At 52.3% G+C, this 20,133-nt stretch overlaps 1 protein-coding gene across 2 annotated transcripts in view; it reads right to left on the bottom strand.

The window, feature by feature from the left end:
• The window catches only part of PDGFRA (platelet derived growth factor receptor alpha), a 39,367-nt gene extending 24,708 nt beyond the window's left edge, over positions 1-14,659 (bottom strand). Inside the window, exons 1-4 of one of the 2 annotated variants that reach the window (XM_045533015.1) lie at positions 14,520-14,659; positions 5,165-5,225; positions 3,184-3,501; positions 516-776 (exon numbers count right to left, since the gene is read on the bottom strand). In XM_045533015.1, coding sequence (XP_045388971.1) covers positions 516-776; positions 3,184-3,501; positions 5,165-5,213 — 628 coding nt within the window. In that variant the 5' untranslated portion in view covers positions 5,214-5,225; positions 14,520-14,659. Of the gene's footprint in view, positions 1-515; positions 777-3,183; positions 3,502-5,164; positions 5,226-11,719; positions 11,809-14,519 lie in introns of those variants that run through there. The other variant, XM_045533016.1, reaches the window with a different exon arrangement.
• Between the last annotated feature and the right edge of the window lie 5,474 nt (positions 14,660-20,133).

The following is a 20,133-nucleotide window of genomic DNA, read 5'->3' as shown; positions in this document are numbered from 1 at the left end:
CCTCTTGCTCCATATAGGGTAAGTGCTCAGATCCATTGACCCCAGAGTGTATTATACTTCCCCATTTATACTAACCACTGACATCAAAGGGATGAAGTCTACAACTACAATCTTTCTTCCAAATTAAAATCACTTCTCTTAAGTTACTAAAATTAACCTAGGCATCCAACCTCTCTAGGCATATGTTTGTTTTTAGGGCCGCTGTAGTCAGGAATGTGGATAAAACAGTAAGAGGCTTATGCAAGGAAGAATTCCTTACAGTATTTTGAAGTCAAAATGATGAAACATGAATTCTCACAGGGGTAAGCAAGCTTTAGCCTTTAGTAATTTTAAGCCTAGTATTATTACAGCCACAGAGGTCAGCCTGACGTTGTATTAGGTAGGGTCCTAAATCCCCAAATTGGAATTCAGGGTCTCTCACACCAGAGATGGTGATTTGAAAAAAACAAAAAACTACACACATCTGATGATTTTGCCCATTACGCTTATTTAAAAGAGAGAGAGGGTGCGAGTACCTTTTAAAGCATAAACATTAAATGGAATGGTCTGGAACTTCTTTCCTTTGACAGTGGCCTCACAGATATAGGGCCCGACAGTGAAGGTCCCGTTAAAGCCCTGTCTGCTGTCATAGAAGGCAGGTACCACCCCGTCACTGTTACGCAAGGTCACGGGCGTCTCAGGATCAGTCGTGCGACAAGGTATGACGGCAGAATCGTCATCGTCCGCGATGACTAAATAATCTGTCATTCCCAGAGGTACAAACGCTACATCCGGGTCTGTGGTTTAAAAAAGAAAGAAGGCTCTATTAGGCATTAGTTTCATCTTTACACATATATCCAGAAAAATCATCCCATTGGCATTATTCTTATGAGGTACCAATTGTACCTTTATACATATATCCAGAAGATTTGCCCCACTGACATTAATCACTGTGACGGCTAGAAGGTGACTTGAAAGTATGAATGATACCAAATTGCATTTACCCTAACAAAAAATACTAATGATAAATATAAACACTAGCCAGTAATCTAGATCAAATTTAAGCAACAACTAAAACCAAAAGTGGACAACAAGATGATAGAATCCAGCTCTGTTCAAAACAGGAAAAAATATTCATAATTTTTAAATTATGGAATGCTTATAATAATTCCTATCACCTAGAGTCATTACCATTGAGAACTAAAACAAATTTATTTATGAGAAAGTAATCCCTTGAGTAATACATAAAATGTGTAATTCCGTAGCTTGACATTTCCTTTCCAACAGAAAACCAGCTACTTAAGCTACTATGGTAACAAGCATCAGCTGCAGATAGGGCCCCTAATTCTCCATTATTGCCACAAAAAGATCTCTGTTGGACAGCAATGCAGGGGCTACTCAGGAGGTGTTTGTGTGGGGTTGCGGGGAGGGAACAAGAAGAATTTTTGTACAATCTTAGGTGGATCAGAACTTCAGGACTCCTGTACCTTTAACAAACCCACGTTCCTGCTGGTCTCTTCCCTACAGGGAGAAAATCCCTCCACACTGAAAAGATTTTGCTGAAGGAACCAAAGTGTCAATGAAGTTGGGGTGATGCTCTAAATACCCACCCCTTTCAAAACAAAATGTTTTTATTGTTAAGAAGGAAGGTTCATATGGATAAGAGTATCACAAAGAAGTGAAGAAAGTTCTAAATCCTTGGGGAGGCCCGTGGTTAGGGAGGACAGGAAAGGAAGCCCATTAAAAAACTGAAAAATAAAAGGCAGAAAGGTAGAATAACATAATCTGGAAGAACCCCCTAACTTGACCTCTCCCAAAACAACAAGGATGGTAAGAATTGTGAATAGTTTATGTTTTGTTCTTAAAGCAAGCATTCTAGCTATAATTCTCTTTAATTTACTCAATTACCTACCGAAATTGCCATCACTCAAATTTGTGTTTGGAGTTCCAAATTCTTGAACTCCTCCGTTAACAAAGATTTCAGCAAAGCAGCAAGTTAATTTCAGGTTAAAACAGGCAGATTGATATCTGTAACACGCCCACTGGGGCTTCCTTTAAAATGCTAGTCTCCCTACCATCACGCACCTTCAGTCACATCAGGGTCTTTCCTTTAACAGCTGTCCCCAAGACACAGATACCGAATCCCAAGGGACTGCACAGGGAATGCTCCGTGGGAGGCCGCCCAGATGGATCTCAAGCTCACGGCCACGCCCCGCTGTGAGAAAGTGCCACACATTCCTCCAATGACAGGGAGCACAACTGCCCAAGGGCCTGGCCATGAAATCCACCACGCCTAAGGCCACGCCCCCCAGGGATGCTTCCCGCCACTGACGGAGCAGAACTGGGTACCAGGGGCTGCAGGGCTGCTGCACCTCCCTCCTCCTCATCTGCCCTCCTTCCTGCCCTCTCTCCGTGGTCACTCAGGGCTGGCTGACCATGTGTCAGACAGCTCTCTCGGCCTCTGCCAACCCCACCTCATCCTCTCATTGGCCTTCCCCTAATGAAAGCCCTGCATGCTCAATCCCATGTGTTTCTCAGAGGACACACGATAACATCATTAGTATGGGACTACCCCCTAAATTTTAATTAAAAAGAGAAAAAAAATCCCTTCTCATTCATCAAGAGTAAAATCTGCAAAATTGAGTGTTTATTTGGAAGCTATTATCGTGAGCTATCAGAAACTCCCAGGCAGGGCCTACCTATTCATTTTTGCGTCCCCAACACTTTACACAGTGCCTGACACACGGTAAATACTTGTTCAACTTGATCGAACTGAACAGAAAGGAATACATTCCAGAATTTTTACACAGTACCAATAAAGTACATGCCCTAATAAAGATGATTTGCAAAACTGAATACAGCTGTGAAATGTTGACAATAAATATTTTTTGATGACAACATTACAAATGGTCTTTATTTGTGTGTGTTCTCCTATAGTTTCCAAATTTTCTCCGATGGGTATTTATTATTTTTATATTTTTAAAAAATCATGGCCCAGGTGAGGTGGCTCACACCTGTAACCCTAGCACTCTGGGAGGCCGAGGCGGGAGGATGGCTTGAACTCAGGAGTTCGAGATCAGCCTGAGCAAGAGCGAGACCCTGTCTCTAAAAGAAAATAAAAATAAAGAAATAAAGAACCATAGTACAGTTAACAGGGGAGACAGCACAGCCACAGGCTCGGTCCACAGGGCGCACCCGACTCACCCGGCACATAGATGTAAATGCGCCTGCCTTCCAGCTCGTTCTCCTCCGTCTGAGTGTGGTTGTAGTAGCAAGTGTAGAAGCCAGTGTGGGCTGCCGAGGCGTTGACCACTTCCAGCACGGTCACAAACAGGCCACTGTTGTTTTCCTCGTTTCTGATTTCCACGTTAGGGTTGTCGTCTTCAGACATGGGGTACTGCCAGCTCACTTCACTCTCCCCAAAGCATCTCAGAGCAAAGGACGAATTCAGCTGCACAACCTTTTCATTTTCGTTTGGAAGCATAGAGGGAACTGAAAGCTGGCAGAGGATGAGGCCCGGCCCTGGAAAAGGAAACACGCTCTGAATAGGAGGCAGCCAGAGAGGACAGGCTCGCCCGGAGCACTGAGAGAGGCAACAGTAGCGGCTTATTTGAACAACGAACGTTTCTACGCAAAAATCCGTTAGCCTGGACGCCCATGAAAGGCGCCCCCTCATAACAGCCTCTGCATCTGCTGAGAGCAGCAAACGTTCCAAAGGCCTCGGTCGCCCCACCAAGCCCCCCTAGATCCACCCCTCCAAACACTCCAATGGATGGAGGAGCCCGATTCCAATTCCATATTTCAGACTCTTATGCGTGACCACAAAATATCCCAAGATGGCAGAGATGCAAGCACATAGGGTTGTTTATTAACCACATTCCCTGCAGAGGTTTCCCTGAGTTAAAAAAAAAAAAAAAATGGGATGAGAGGCAGGGAGATAGGCTGAACAAAGCCCAAAGCAGATCTGTGCTCAACAATTATGTATCTTCCATTTGCTAACAGCCCTCTGGTGTGCTGTCCCTCCCGGATGACTTCCAGGACCCAAGTAGGATGATGTCGATTTTAATTCACAAATAATGAGTAAAGCCTAAAAGTGAAAACTCTTAAGTTCATCTCAGAGCCTCAAATTTTAGCCTAGCTTCCCTTGTGTCTAAAAGTGATAGAATTGCTATTATGACTTAATAATTAATTAATGGTCTCTAACCTCCCTTGAAGCCTGATGGGGGAATCCCACCTGATTTCAGTACGTGACCACTGTGATTCCCAAAGCTTGCTAAGACAGGAGTTGTAAGGGCATCCGGATCACCTCTTGCCCTGCAGTTGGGGTGTACTCAGTGCAGGTTAGAACCACTAACCCTCTGGTCTTGCTCAATTCCTCCATATTCAAATGGATAAGACCTAAAGACACCAACAGGCTGAGTTAACCCCTCAGACTAGAGAAGCACTGGTTTCACGGTGAACATCGGCAACACATAAATATGTGGATGAAAACTAAGAAAATCCAATAAATATTTCAACAGATGGCCCCAGTGGCATCCTCCTGGTGGAAAAGAGCTAATAAGATTTTCCAAGAGCCAAGCACTCACCTCCCAACCGGATTCCAAGAGAAAGGTAAAGGCGGCTCTGAGATTGTGAAGCAAGGTAAGCATCTTTTGTTAAGAAAGGAATGATTTCCTGGGCAAGAATTTTCTATTTATTTCCTTTGAACATTTTTAAGAGACAGAGCCTCGCTCTGTTGCCCAGGCTGGAATGCAGTGGGTATTCATAGCGCACGGCAGCCTCTAACTCCCGGCCTCAAGCTATCCTGTCTCAACCGCCCCGGTAGCTGGGACTAGAGGCACACCCCTGCACCCAGCCAGATATTCTTGAATTTACCTGACCCATCTCCACTGGAAGCCCTTGTCCTAGGAACAGGAAAAAGGTTGTGAGTGAATTTAGACTATTATTACTGACATTTCAATGCCAAGATTATCCATATACAAAAACTGCCACTGGAAAGCATTCTTTCTGAAATGGCATCAATGCAATACAGCAAAGGGAGGTGCAGGTTTGTGGTCATTCTAGATAATGTCCTATGAGTTTTCTATTCCTCTTCATTCTTTTGGACTGTGCAAACCCACGGAACACAGAACTTAGAAAACAAGGCACCCAGGGCAACAGACGCAGAGAGGACTGGGGTCCGTACCTGTGAGGAGACAGCCTAAGACCAGGAACGTCCGATGGGAAGTCCCCATAGCTCTGGAAAACTGCAAAAGTCAAATAGAAACAGCATTAGCCAATAGAAACAACCCTTGAGCCTACTTCTCTTTGTGCTCTGCATAATGGAAAACATTAACAGCGTCATTTTAGTCAAAAAAATCCCAAGTTTAAGATTTAAAACAGGAAGACGCCTGAGAAGATACCAGCCTGATAGCACAATAGGGCCCAAGGTCACGACAGGAGCCGGCTGAAGCAGGACCCTCTGTGATGGCTGCAGCCTTTAAGTTCCGAAAAGTCCCAGAACGTGTCCGAGAGGACAGGAGAACTGTTCCTTCTACACGTTAAATTAGGAACGTGAAAAACAGAAACGAATGCATATATTTTCTCAACTTCCAAACTAGAGCTGTTTGCATCCGAAATGGGTTGCCACTTGCCCCGTGTTTCCATTCATAAAGAGGTCAGTCACATCCTCTACGACTTTTGAACAAGTTGCTTGGGAGGGAACAAATGCCTTAATAGTTAAGCATCATTCTGATCTAGAGCTTTTGAAACTCCCACCACCCAATGTCACTTAGAGGAGGCCTTTGTCCTACAGAGGCGTGTCCCAGGCTTAGATCTGGGCTGCCTGCCCGGGTTCTCGTAGGAACTGTCACAGAACCCGACGGGTTCCCAGCCAGGCTAACAAGGTGTGCACAGTCAGGGCACACGCACGAAAGGAGGAGGCAGTAATGAAAGAGAAGAAGGGAGGGAAAATGGGAGAGAAAGTGTGGCTAAATTCCCATGTGGACAGGATGCAGCAGACGGTAGGGTGCAATTCAATCATCTGCTTCCGTGTTAGGGTAACAGCACCCGCACGAACCAGGTTCGAGAACTCCCTGATTTCCTACAAAACCATCTGGGGAATGGAGATTGAAACTGAATGTCCAAAACGAAGATTTGTGTACACGACTTCTGAGTAAAATGTCTTTTTAAAAAAAGGAAAGAAAAGAAAAATTCAATGGGTTCTTGTGTATACCCCTAGTTGGGTTGCTGGGTTTTTGTGGTTTTGTGTTTTGGCGGTTTTGGGTTGGTTTGGTTGGTTGGTTGGTTGGTTGGTTGGAGAGGATCCAGTAAAGAACAACCTAAATGCAGTTTTGGTGGTGCCTGATCATGTATGTTTGCTTCAAGGTGGCCTATTTGCAAAAATCAGATTTCTGCTTTACTGAATTCCACCAGCAAAACAGAGGAGGAAAAAGGACAGAGTGAAAGGTAGAATGGTGGAATAGGAAGGGGGTGGGCTAGATAGGGGGGAAGAAAAGGAGAGAATGAGAAAACATTAATTTTTTAAAATTGTATTTATGTATTTTATTTATTTATTTATTTAGAGATGGGGGGTCATGCTCTGTTGCTCAGGCTGAAGTCCGGTGGCTATGCACAGGCGCAATCATTGCACACTACAGAGAAACCATTATTTACTAAGCCAAAGTGTTCCTGTCTATGCCGTGTTTGTCAGGAATAACCCTGTGATTATCTGAAGTTGACTTTAAGAAGGAGCGATCAAGGCTCAGAGAGGTTTAGCAAATGACCCGAAGTCACATAGATGGCGACACAGCCAGGATTCTGCATGATGCAAACGATGCAAAAGCTACGTTCTCTTCACTCCCATATGGTCTCTCTCAAGGGAAGTTGGGCGTTTCAGCCACGTCCCGCCCCTGCACCCCGCACCCCACTATTTCCTAACGCAAAGTAGCCCCCCCTTCCTTTTCTGCTCCACACAGCAGGAGCAGCCCCATTGCAGCGCTGTGACCCAAACGCAATCTGCACAGTGCTGACTGGCTGGTGGCTCCTGAGGTTCCTGGCATGTGCCCGGGACGCAGGGTTTCCAGGGTTTCCACGCTGTTGCCGTGGTGGGCACAGCGGGGGGGCTCCAGAGCCAGGCTGGCCAGCCTGATTTACCACAATTAGCAGTAACGCCTGTGTGTTTGTACATATAAATATCAGCCTCCCACCGATAATCCACTTAGCGAACTTCAAAGGAGGCCTCCAGAGCCAGCTTGATGTCTTGGGTTTTATCACATCTATATCCTGCATTTCTTTAGCAAGGCTTGCCAACGATGCATCTTGAAAGTATTCCCGAGCTCAAGAGGCGCTTGCTGCTTTCGCAGCGCAGGCTCTCCAGAGCGTTTTGCCCTGGCCAGGCCCCACCAGATTTCCTTCTGTGCATCCAGATATGGTGGACCCGCTGCCAGGGAGGATTATTTACTGACACACAAAGTGGGCAATGAAAACAGGGCCCCTGTGCAAGCGATAATGATGCAAATGCTGAGAATCAACATGTGTTTGCTTAAGATTTCCAACTCCCTTCTCTGATAACACTGGTTCCCTGGCTAGAAATCCAGGCGTATTTCTGAAGTTTCATGTCATTACTCATCCGTAAGTTGGACAATTTACTCGTGAATAACGGCAGAGTGTTTGCCCCGCAGGGAGGTAATGGAGAACAACGAGAGATGGACGCTTCCCTCGCCTGCCGGCCCCGTACTGAGAATCTGACAGTGAGTCTTGCTATTTCCGGCACTTCTCTACTCTGGGAGTAAACGCTCATCCTTAATTAGTAACTCCTATCCTGGAGCTCATCCAAAAGTCAGATTCACAAGTGTAAGTAAAGGAGGATCCAAATTCTAAAGAACATGGTACCGTAAGAGTCACTGTGAACAAACCACTTTGCAGGGAGGAACAATGGATTTTATACAAATCATTTTTTAAAATCATAATTATTTTTCTCACACCAACTACACGTTGGACTTCAGCCTCGATCCTCTGTAATCACAGCTCAAAAAGCATTGGCCACAGTTAGAGAAACAAACCGGGAAAAGAGGCCTCTGCCATGTTCACTGTCAAGCAGGTGACTTGTGGTTTCCCCATCCTCCTGTCCTTCTTATACTTTCTCTCAGAAGATATGATGGAAATCAGACTGGACTAGGTACTGATCCCAAATATGACACTTTGGGATCCACTCTGAACCTCAGACTCTTCTTCTGTAAATTAGGACTAATAAGAACTGACTAGTGTGCTTTGCCCTACTCCATTATACTATAAAGACTAAACTAGACAGTTTAATTGAAAGTGGTTTGGTTTTCACATTGACTCTTTTTCTGCAGACTTCTAAGATGTTTTAGATGAGAAGCATGTCAGAGGTAGCTACTTCAGCTTCTCCTTACTACGAAAGATAGTGAGGCCCCAGAGGCCATATGACTTGCCCTGCATCTCCTGTCTACTGGAGAAATGGATCTGAACCCTGATTCTGCCATGCCAGCAGTCCACTCCTATCCTTGCTACCTCCAGCCTGGTATAGTTATAAAGACTATTTTGGGGCCAAGTCACACCTGTAATCCTAGCACTCTGGGAGGCCAAGGCAGGAGGATCACCTCAGGAGTTCAAGACTAGCCTGAGCAAGAGCGAGACTGCATCTCTACAAAAAATAGAAAAATTAGCCACCTGGCATGGAGGCATGAGCCTGTAATCCCAGCCACTTGGGAGGCTGAAGCAGGAGAATCGCTTGAGCCCAGGAATTTGAAGTTGCAGTCAGCTGTGAGGACACCATTGCACTCTGACCCAGGTGACAGAGAAAGACTCTGTCTAAAACATTAAAAAAAAAGACCACTTCAGGATGAACCAATATACACAGTCACATAAACAGAGAAACAAATCTATTTGCAGCCACTATCCTTTCTCTTTAACGGGGGGCTATGTCCTCCCATGCAAACAGAAGTGAAGAGCCATTGATAGTGACTCTGCAACATGAAAAGCCAGAGAGCAAACAGACAGCAATGCAAAGGCTATATGTCCAGAAGAACTAAGAACCAGTCTTCTCACAAAGCCAGAGGGCCAGCTTCCCGATCATCAACCAAACAGCGCATCCCGCTGCAATACTATAGAATATAGAATTTCACTCCACTCTCGCATGATTACAGGCCACGGGAGGCTCCCTCACAGCCCCAAAAGCCACTGATGACTTCAAGATTCAAATTTCTGAGGTTCAGCTAATTTCAGCTCTCCTACGTTAATTCTAACTGTGAAAATTACACATCTTATTTTCTCTGCAACAAACGTTCTCCTCAGTCTCACAACTCCAGCCCAGGCAACCCGAGTGCAGGTCTACCCTGGTGGTAGCTTCTGCCCGTTTCCCAGCAGAGGGTGTTTACCAGGACCTCCGCAGTCCACCAGAGCCTGTTTGCTGTTTCCACCTCCCAGAGCTCCGTTAGACATTCCAGGGATGGGTGGGGGCTGGAGTATTTCTACACAGGAGCATTTTATGGGACAATCTGAGCTCATAAACCTTTCTCCTCTCCCTGCACCAGATATTTAACCACAGGAGACGAAAGTGACACATCCTCCTGATTGTCACCAAACTGGCGTGACTCCTAATGTGACAGCCTTGGCCGTAGCAGCGCGGAGTACACTGAACCATGGGGTTTGAGGTCCCCAAGCCCCCACACTAAGTCTCCTCACTCATAAACCAGAACACAGGTACCCCTGCCTGCCGTCCTAGCACAGGCCTGCGCTGATAATCAGATGTCCATTACGTAAACGAAAAGGATTAACAACTAAGGAGAAAAACAACACTAATGTCCACAAAATAAATGATGTCTGTCCGACGATTCTTGTAGCTTTGCAGCAAAGAAAATCTTTTACGGTCCTAATGGGCGAAGAATGCATCCTCCCGATGCCCCTACTTGCTCGGAATCGCCACGAAGCCCCTTCTCCCGGAGGATCCCGGCAGTTCTCAACAGTGGCCAGCAGATGGCAGTGTTGGACCAAGGACGAGCATCCCGGGCTCCGCGGAGACGCAGACGCGAATTCTAAGCGAAACTACCCCAAATCTTAACTTCCAATCTTTTCCATTCTTCCGTTGCACTTTTAGGTTTCGTGGTGACTACAGTTAAAAGCCCATGGAGTGGAAGCAGGAATAAGAACACTGCCCCGAAAATGTCTAAATGGGGTCGGGGCCCCAGGGGAACTGGTGGGGGGCGCGCGGCGCATCCCCAGTCACCGTCGCCGGGAGCGGTGCGACAGGGCAGGGGGGGCCTCGGGACCCCGGGAGACGACGCGGCTGGGCCAGGCCGCAGCGGCCTAGCAGGAATGGGCACCCGGGTTCTGTGCCGCCCACGCCCTCGCCACCTCGGCGTTGCCGCCCCCTCGGGGCAGGAGCTCACCTGGGCCGCGCGGGGCGGGGCCGCGACGCCGTTCCCGGACCACGGTCACCCCCATAAACCCGCCCGCCGGGGGCTGCGACGCCCGTGCAGCCCGAGAACCGCGGGCCGATTGGAAACGCCTGCTCCCGCGGCACAACAACGCGGGGTCGTAAAGCCAACAAGCATCAGCCGGCCGCCTGCGCGGCAGGGGGGCGTATGCGGGGCTGGGACGCGGAGGGCGGCGCCTGTCCCCCCGGAGCGCGCGGGACCCGACTCCTCCACCTTCCTCCGCTTCTCCCACATCCGATTAAAATGACGCCCCCGCTCCCAATCCCCAATCCGGGGACCTCGGCCCCCTCTCGTGCACGCAGCACCTCCCGGGCGCACGCAGTCTGCGCGGCTTCTCCCGGAGGCCTCGGGGCGGGGGAAGGTGGCCCAGGGTGGCCCAGGTTTGGCCCCGGGTCCCCGCGCTGCCGCGGCGCCGACCGCCCGGGGCTGGCGCGAAGCCGGACGCGCTCCGGGCCCGCTAGGGGGCGCGGCAGCCCCGCGAATCTCACCCGCTCGATCGCCCGCAGCTCGGGCTCCGGGTCCCCGACAGCGCAGCGGGGACCGCGGCTAGCCAACCTCCGCCGGGGAGGTTCCGTGCTGGCACCGTCCGGCCCCCGACCCCGCCACACCCACGCGAGCACCGCTGGGCCGGCTCTCGCTGCAGCCGCCTCCGCGGCTCAGCCGCCCCGGGGTCGGCGGCGACGCCCGGCTGCTGCGGGGCCCCGCGCCCCAGGCACGACGCTCGGCGCTTGCATTGTTTTCGACTGAGACCGAGCGGGGGCCGGGCGCGGAGGGGGGAGAGGGGCAGAGGGGTTTAGGGTTACAGCGCGCGCCAGCGCCTCCTATGGGCCTGACAGCCGCACGGCCCGGGCAGCGGCTCGGGGAGGCCGGGGCGAGCGGAGCCCGCGCCCCCTCGGCTTTTACGAACCCGGCCTTCCCCGGTGCCCACCTGGGCCGACACCCGCCCGTGCCGGGCTCTCCCGGCCACACCCGCGCCCGTCCGCCCCTCTCGCTCCCTTTTCGCAGGGGAGCGGGGACCGCAGTGGGAGACGGGGAAGGAGGTACCCCAAGTCCGAGGTTCCCTTGATCCCCTCCTACAGCGTACTTTTCCAACCCATGCCTGCTTTGCCGTTCAGTTTAAAACAAAAGGAAATGCCGCCGAGCCACCGCAGCCAAAGACAGGCATTGGCAGAGCCCAGGCAGTGCGGAGAAGCAATTTGCCCCCGACCCTGCACCCGGGCCGAAAACGAAAGGTCCCCTCCTCAGGCAGATGCTGCGGGCGGACCCCGAAAGCTGGACGCGCGGGACGCTGAGAGGCGCACCTTTTGGTCACGGAGCCGGCTTTTAGCGCTTTCCCCAGAATTGCCACTTTTCCACGAGCAACATGTAACCGGGTCGCAGTTCCCTGGAGGTCAGAGGGAGTCCCGCCTGCCGGGATCTGCAGGAAGGCGCTGGCCACCACGTCCCCAAAACGCGTCCTGGCGAGGCGCGCCGCCCACGGTCTGTCCCCAGGAGGCACCAAACGGGCCCGCCTCGGCGCCAGACGCGTTTGCAGCTGGAAAGGCCGGCCCGATGCCCCTCCCCCTGCGTCCCTCCCCTGCCCGCGTCCCGGGAGGAAAGCGGCCCGGGGGCCGAGAGCTGGGAGCCCGGGCTCGAGCTCTGCTTCAGTCCCTCTCGATCCAAGGGCTGGAGCCAGAACCAGGGCACCAGGGGCCAGCGACGGGCTCAGTGCCGCCCCCTCCTCCCGTCCCCCCAGCTCTCGTGAGCAAGGTCTGGCTGCACTTGGTCAATCCAAAAGCAGGACTGTGCGAGAGCTCCGAAGCAGGGACCGACCAAGGCGTCAAAGAGCAGCTGGTCGGCCCCACTCCTGTCGGGGAGCCGAGGAAGGGCCCCTCATAGTGAGGACTGTGGAAAGGAGGCCCACGGGAGGGAGAGACGGGGGAGGGGATGCAACGCCGCAGAGCCAGGGTCCAGGTTGCACAAATTGAGGGGACGGGGGTGGGTAAAAATCAGAGCCGGCGCAGCAGCGGGTGAGGTGCGCACGCCCTGGGAGCCTCTTCCTCCCCTCCTGCGGGGACGTTAGTCCGGTGAGATGGGTGGCTGAGGACTGTCGTGCCTCGTTTTCCCTGCATGCCTCCCCCTGCTCCAAAAATTTTGTCTAGTTCTGGTCGGGAGCGACCGCGGCGAGGCGAGTCGGCCAAAACGTTGAGCAATTCGGCCACGGAGCCAAAAAGCCATTTCCCACACCGCCCAGCCCGGGGCTTTTGCAGGCAGCTCGGCCGGGCGCAGGGCGGTCCCGAGGTGACAGGGGCCATCCGTGCTGGCCTCCCACCCTGGGAGATCGAGTGAGTGGCAAGTTCTTCCAGACACCCTTTACTCTTTCCGCGCATCCTAAAGTCTCAGCAGGGCAGGGGAGCGAAGTGCGGCCCCGCTCTCTGGCTGCGGGAGGGACAGACCGCGAACAGCCGCCAGCCCGGCCCTTCCTTCCCGACCCCGGCGCGAGGCCAGGCTACCCGCAGCTCCCGCACACCTGGCCCGGCGGTCCCGGCTCCTGGCTGGCTGCAGCAGCCGCACTCTGGTCGGGCCACACTCCCTCTGGCTCTGAGCTGGCGACACCCTTTACGAATAGAACCGCTGATCCCAGTTTCAGAGCCAAATGGACGCCGCCCGCTCCCCCGGCCCTGCCCGCTGCCGGGAGGAGTTAATCTCACTTGTAAAAACCGATTTCCTCGGGCATAGACGGCAGGCGAAGGAGGAATACGCACAGACGGCTCGGAAGCCGGCAGGGAGAGGAAGGGAGTGGGGCGACTTGAGAGGACCATGCAGCGCAGGACTAGCGCGGGCGACAAGTGCCACGCATCCCCGCGCGGAGAGGGACACGGGGAGGGGCAGAGCTCGGGGGCCCCGAGGGAGAGGCTGCGGGCGGCTCGCCTCCCGCCTTTGTGTCTTACCTGCAGCCAAGTTTCTCCGGTTTCAAGTCGTCCCTAACTAACTTCCTCACAAGAACTTCGGCACTTTTCTGGAGACCTTTCCTCTTTTCCTGCCTGAGGTCGGGAATGAGTCGCGGCAGAGCCCCGGGCTTTGCAGAAACGATTAACCGAGGAAAGGGACGCGCGGGGACGGGTGGGGGTGGAGGACCACCGCGCACAATGGGGGCCCCTTGGAGTGCAGTTCGAAATTCCTCAAATCCCAGTTGCTGGAATGCGAGGCGACGACGACTTCTTCACTCGGGGCCAAATGTGTTTGTCATTACTCCAGACCGCCCGCCTGCCGCCGTCGCCCCCGCGCTGGGGCGTGCAACCCGAGCGCACTGCCCGGTGGGCGTCCGCTCTGCCTCGCACCTCTCCGCTCGAGAGAGCACCCCGAACTCTCCCCAAAGCCCGCGCCTCTCAGCTGGTCCTGCAGCCGCCCCACGGCGGTGCTTAATCTGGCCCCGGCTCGCACCAGGCGCAGCGCCGTCCAGCAATTACGCGCGCTCGGCTGGCGCCATGTGCACCCAGCCAGCACCGAAGTCCGGCCTCCTCCAGCCGAGCCCTTCACGCCTCCCCCGCCCCCGGACCCCTTCCAGCGCCCCACTCCGCGCTCTCCTCTCCCCGCCACCCCCGGTCCCCCAGCCGCGCTCCACACCGCCGGCTGCAGGGCTGTCCCGCCAAACCGCGGGCGAGGAATGAAAATACTCATTTAAAACCTGTCGCCTTCCAGGACCCACTGCCAAGAAGAGGGCAAACACCTCTGCCTCCACCCCCAGCGTTACTTGGTGTCCGTCCCAGTACTCACGAATACCACCCCCACTCCCAAAAGAAACCTCAAAAATGTAAGCCTAAACAATTTCTTTGGGAGGCCATAGGGCTGGTAGAAAAACATCGCTTTTAAAAATAGGTCTGGAAAATGTGTGTGTGTGTGTGTGTGTTTTAATCCCTAGACTTTCTAACTCTATGGTTATCTCTCCAAGTGAAGTTTATTCAAAAAAAAAAAATTACTCTCTGGACACACAACCGGAATTCACTCCATTTTTTTTTTTTTCTTACCGCCTAAAGTTTGAAGTTACTTCGCTCCTTCCAGCACCAGAGTCTGATCAGGGACTTCCCTTAGAAACAAAAATCATTTTTTCTTCTCCCTTACCTTCTCCTCTTATGTCACTCTGCAATGAAAATCCTACACATGGAGCAAAAAGGTGTCCACGGCCTCCAACTCCCTCCTGCGGTCCTTTCCTCTGTTTCTCTCCTTGTAGCTCCAACTGTAACGGGCTCAAAAACCGAGTTTTGTAATTGATTCAATGTTATAGTCCATCCTTCTAAAACTAATCATTTTCTCTAAGTAAATAGCTGTCAGGAAATAAAGCCCCCCCCCCTACATTGGCCTCTTCAAAATAAAAGTTTCCCTCAACTCCCAGAGCTCGGAGTCTCCCAGTCTCCAGATTGCGCCTGGGCTTTTCGCTCTTACGCAATCAGGGGGTCCGGTCCCAACCCCCAGACTTCGACAACAACTGGGGGGCGGGGAGAAGCAGACCAGATGGGATGGGGGGGTGGAAAGGGGAGGTGTTGATGCTCTGCCGGGAAAGACGTTTTGTGAAACTACAAACAGCCCATCATTTCCAGAATGAGTTTGCCTCCCAATTTGGGGGTTATTTTCCTACACTACTATAGTTTTGTACTCTCTTTGAAAAGTAGAAAAAAAAAAACATGTAAATTTACAGTTAATACCCAGAGAGAATATAAATCTGAAATCCAGAGATGCCCCTTCCGTGGAAACTCCTAGCCCAACTAGAAATGGGGCCCTCGGGAGAAATCTCGAAGTGGTTTTTGCGCCTTTTTTGAACCAGGGGTCTTAGGGAAAGTGCTGTGTGGTTGCTAATCCTTTAATGGGATTAGGCAAACTGTTGAGTCCAATATGACAATGACGGTTTTTTCTTTCTTTCTTTCCTTCTTTTCTTTTCTCTTTCTTTTTTCTTTTTTGAAAGACGGGATGGAGTCTGAAATGGGGTACAAAAAATTGGGGGGTCTGCATAGGTTTGCAACGTTCTCCTGCAGAATGGCCTTTGCTCACTTGGAGCCACTTATCTTGTCGTGCCTTTGTTTTCGGGGTTATCTGGGCGAGGTTGCCCTGGCTTCTATCTCGCGAACAAAAAAGCTCAGGCTTGGGCATTTGGGGAATCTACAACACGTGTGCTACCTCGGCGTCCAGGGAGAGGGTGCATTTTGACCCTGCCTGCATTCCCTCCCGCCTCGTGGGTCGGACTCTACGGACTCCCTGGAGTTGAAAGCTGAGCCCCAAAGGCTGTGCCCAACGCGCGAGGCAGGACGGCTGCCCGGAGACGACGATCCTGCTCGCGGGGGACAGGGGGCGCTGGCGCTCCAGGAACCAGAGCGGGGCGGAGTGGGGCTCCCGAGAGGGAGCGGGGGAGGGGAGCACGTTCCCCTTCCCGGCTTCCTCTGATTTTTGAATTCGCTTGTTGGGGGTGGGGGCGGTGGTCTTCCATCCTCCCCTCCACCCCCACCCTCACACACGCACTCTCCAACTGGCCAGGGTCCCCAGGCTGGGACCCGCACGTCGAACAGCCGTCACCTTCTCCCTCAGCAGGAGGGTGGACACGGGGCAGTGGGCAGAGGAGGGTCGCGGAGAAGTACTCCAAGGCGCGCGGTGCTGCGCCTAACCAGGACAGGATCTTGAGGTGTCGGGCTCGAGAGGGGGGGCGCCTGGGCCGGGGGCCCCACTCCCCCTGCTCTTGCGCGCCCGCCTCTCGTGCATCTCCAGCTCGGGGAGCTGCGCCGCTCGCTATTACTTCCACATGTTCCTTCAGGAAATCATTGAAGGCAAATATATGAACAGCCCCTTGTTCGGAATGCTAACAGGATACCGTAATGTTTGTAGATAATGAACGGGGACAAATGATTCCCCCAACAAATCGGAGTGCGGAATGTAAAGGAAAAGTGGGTGCTCGGTCTCATGCCATTATCACAGGTAGGTTGAGACCTGAGTTTTATACCAGGTAACCAAGAGGGTAGAAGGCGAGGCAGGGAGCCGTCTCGGGAGGGCCTGCTTTGCTTCGGCGACACTGCCAGCCCGGTCACGCCAGGGTCTCCGGTCCACAGGGCCCCAGCGCTCCCCGCCCACAAATGGTAACTTCACAGTTCATTTCAGAGCGGTTTAAAGGGGCCCGAAAAGCAGGCCGGGCGGGGGGTTCTTGGAGCAGTAACTCCTCGGGCGTTTAAAGCAGAGAGAAATGGATGAGCAGGCGAGCACCCGGTTGTCCTTCTGGTAGTAATTACCTGCCTAATTTGAATGATGCCTTTGTTATGATCATTAACAAACATTTGCTAAAGGTTTCCATGTGTGACATTCTGGAAGGTTTAAAGGCCTGGGGAGCTGACTCCGGGGATCGCGCCCCGGTGGGAGGTGGCGCAGGGAAGCAAATGGTTGGGGGGAGATTTCGCCGAGTCTGGCCCATGCGAAGAAGAGAGGTCAACATCTGCCTCCCCTGCAAAAGCAAAATAAACCCAGTGGTCAGGAGCAAATTCGGGCAGGCGGCCCTCGAACCGAGGCGGTTGGTTCCTTAAACCGAGTCCTGCCCCTGCAGCCCCCGCCCCTACCACTGCTCATAGGCGGGTTTGAATCGTGTTTTCCGCCCTCCGAGGTTTCGGGAGAGGTCTGGCCTGCGCCCGTCAGTCTGCCCGGGGTGTCGCGGTGGGGGAGGTGGGGCGAGCCAAGCCATGCTCTTCCCGTGTTGTTCTAAGATCCTTCCAGATTGCTCCCTCGACGCCTGGGGTCCTGGGTGGTCTGGGAACAGCAGCGGGCTAGAAGCGCTACCTGGCCGGGGCGGGATGCAGGGTCTTTGCTCCCCGTCCTGGGCTTCTGGCCGGTGCACGGCAGGCGGACCGGGACGCCCCGCTACGTGAAAGTCCCAACCGAGCCTGCATTTTGATGTTCAACCTCTTGGTTTTTTCCTTGAGGGATCATCGAGGGGTTAAGAATGAGGATTTTCTCCCCAAACCAGGAATCCCGGCAGCTGCGACGGGAGAGGAAGGAGACCGGACTTGCCGATTGCTCTGGGCCAGCAAGTTCAGGGAGGAGGTTGGGAGCGCGGCAGTTCTGGCCTTGGCCTCGCGCATCCAGGCCTCAAGGCGAAGTGAAATTAGGTGCAAGGGTATAAAGAATACAGTCGATGAGCCAACCTTCAAAAAGAGGGCCTCACGAACTTCCTACAACCAGATCAAAAGGGTCACTGAAAACAAAAACAACATCTCGCCACGCCCTGCTCTGCCCCCCACCCCCACCCCGGGCTAGCTCTCTAGGCTGCAGCTCCGAGCGCCACACCTTGGGCTTTCTTGGGTGCTCCCCGCAGCGTTGGCTTTCCGTGTCTTCTCTTCCTCTGCTCCCCAGTTCCACCCCCCAAATTCCACTTTCCTCGGAGAATTCAGAAGGTCCTTTTGCTTTAGAAGATTTGAGACTGTAACAGTTATCAAAGCCCTTACTTGTGAAAATCACATTTAAACTTGTGAATTTTTTTTTTCAAATGAAGTTGATGGGCGGGGCAGGGGGTGGGGGACGTGTCTGGCTTCACGATTTGAAAATGAAGGGCCGTTTGGTGGTTTGCAAAAGAAAACGGAGTTAACTGCCTCCTCTCCCACCCCCTCTAGCTGGCGAGGCAGGGCCCAGCGAAAGCATCTTTGCCGGGAAGGCTCGGGGACGTGGCGCGCAGATGTGAGGCCCCGCGGAGAGGCGGAGGAGGCCCTTGCCTCGGATCTGCGCAGCTCAGGCTCGGCAGCTAGCTCCGAGAAGGCTCTTTGCACGCTCAGCATTCAAAGCTGCCCAAGTCTTGGAAAAGGAGGAAGAGTTCTCCAAAAGGGTCCAGATGGGCCTGTGTAACTTGGGGTGACAGTTACCTTCTCTCCACGACTCCTGACCCACTGCCTCTTCTCCGTGGTTGCTGGCTGGATCTCAAAGTGCAGCCTCTCTCCTGGGTTCCTGGGGGCCCTCTCTCCAGAGAGAGGAAGAAAGCAGCTCCCTGTCGATGGTGACCCGCTGCACCTTCTCCAGGGGTTGCTGACGTCACGGCCTGGTTAGTGGCCTCCTTGAGCGCTTGTTCGTGGCGCAGCCCAGCCGCGGGGGGCCTTGCACTCCTCGGAGCTTGGGACAGACGTGGTAGCCCTGGACCCCTCTGTTCTGGCGTTCGATACCCTTTTCTTCAGTCTAGGGAGATTGTTGTGCCTCCTGCTTGCCTCTCCTTCTCATTAGGCCTTAAGTTTTAGTTACTTTTAATTTGAAAACCATGTGAGGGGAGGCGAGGGGAGGAGGAGATTGGGAGGTCTGGTCTTTATTAGGGGCCTGGGCGTCCCGCGTTTCAACACACAGCTGTGGCTCGGGAGGGGAAGGAGGGCCGGCTCTGTGGAGGTCAGCCTGCCTGAAGAAAGGGCCTTGTGCTCTGGAGGTCCCAGGAGTATAGCAGAGCCCGGTGATATTTTTTTTTTTTTAAAGCCTTCAGCAGAGAGACATTGTGCAGTGGAAAGCCCATGAAAGCTGGGCTCTTTGTTTGCTCGGCCATTAAAATGGGGAATAATCACAATACAATATCCCAAATAAATAATGTCCATGTTCAAACTTATGCCCTATAATTCAATACAATCAATACTTACTGAGCCTAAGATGCCCAAGGCTCTGTGCCAAGGGCTAAGGATGCAGCCCAGCCTTCACAGAGTTTATGGACTAGTGGAGCCAACAATCAATGAAACGTAAAGTTGCAATATAGTGCTGCAAGCGATGGTGCAGGTACAGAGTGACGTCAGAGCACATGGGAGGAGCCTAACGCCACCAGGAGGCTCAGAGAGGGCTTCGTAGAGGGAAAGGACATCTTCTCTGCCAAACTAAGAGGAATAAGAGTCTAACTGGGGAGGAACCTCATGAACATGGACTTCAAGGTGAGAGAGGAGATGAGGTCATCAGAAGAGAAGGAAGTTTGGCATGGCTGGAACTTGGAAAGCTCCAGATGGGAAGGAGCAAGAAGGAGGCGAGATTGCCAAGGACTTCTAGAATTTGGGCTTAGTTCTGTGGAAGTACCAGAATTGATTTAAGGAGAGGCAAGACTGGAGCACAGTTGAACTTCAGGCTAGCCTGAGAGCTGGGAGGGACAGTGAGGTCCCTGGCTTAGTCCATAGTGGGTGCCGTTTACTCAGTTGGGGGACCACCAGGAGCAGATTTGGGAAGGAAAATGAGGAGTTCACTTTTAAACATGATGCATTTGAAAAAGCTCAGGGGAAGGATTAAAACAAGAAGAAAACCCAAGACAGAAATTTGGGTAACTCCAGCATTTTCCAGTAGGCAGAGAAGATACAGAGAAAGAACAAAGGGAATCTTTATCTCCGGAATATTCAACTGGTGTCTCCAAATCCATACAATGGCAGTTGGTTGAATTTCAAGAGCTACCTACACTACCATCTAAATTCAGCATTATAAATTGTAGCCAGGTATATCTGGTAACTTTGTATTTATGAGGGATATCAAAAATTCTATGAAAACATGAGAGCTTTACTATATGATTGGTAGAACTGTTTTTCTCATTTGTACTATTAAATATACATCTGTATCCACATTTGGATTTCAGATCCTCCAAAGACCCAAAGCAGGGTTAAAGCCCGATCCTTGTCCTAACGACACTCAAATACTAGCTTTCTATCCCCAACTCCCACCCCTCCCCATGCACTGGAGAGACTGAGACAGGGGAGGAACAAAAAAATAAACA

This window comes from Lemur catta, chromosome 19 (genome assembly GCF_020740605.2).
Source record: "Lemur catta isolate mLemCat1 chromosome 19, mLemCat1.pri, whole genome shotgun sequence".
NCBI classification, from domain to species: Eukaryota; Metazoa; Chordata; class Mammalia; order Primates; family Lemuridae; genus Lemur; species Lemur catta.
This window is presented reverse-complemented; position numbering and strand designations above follow the sequence as displayed.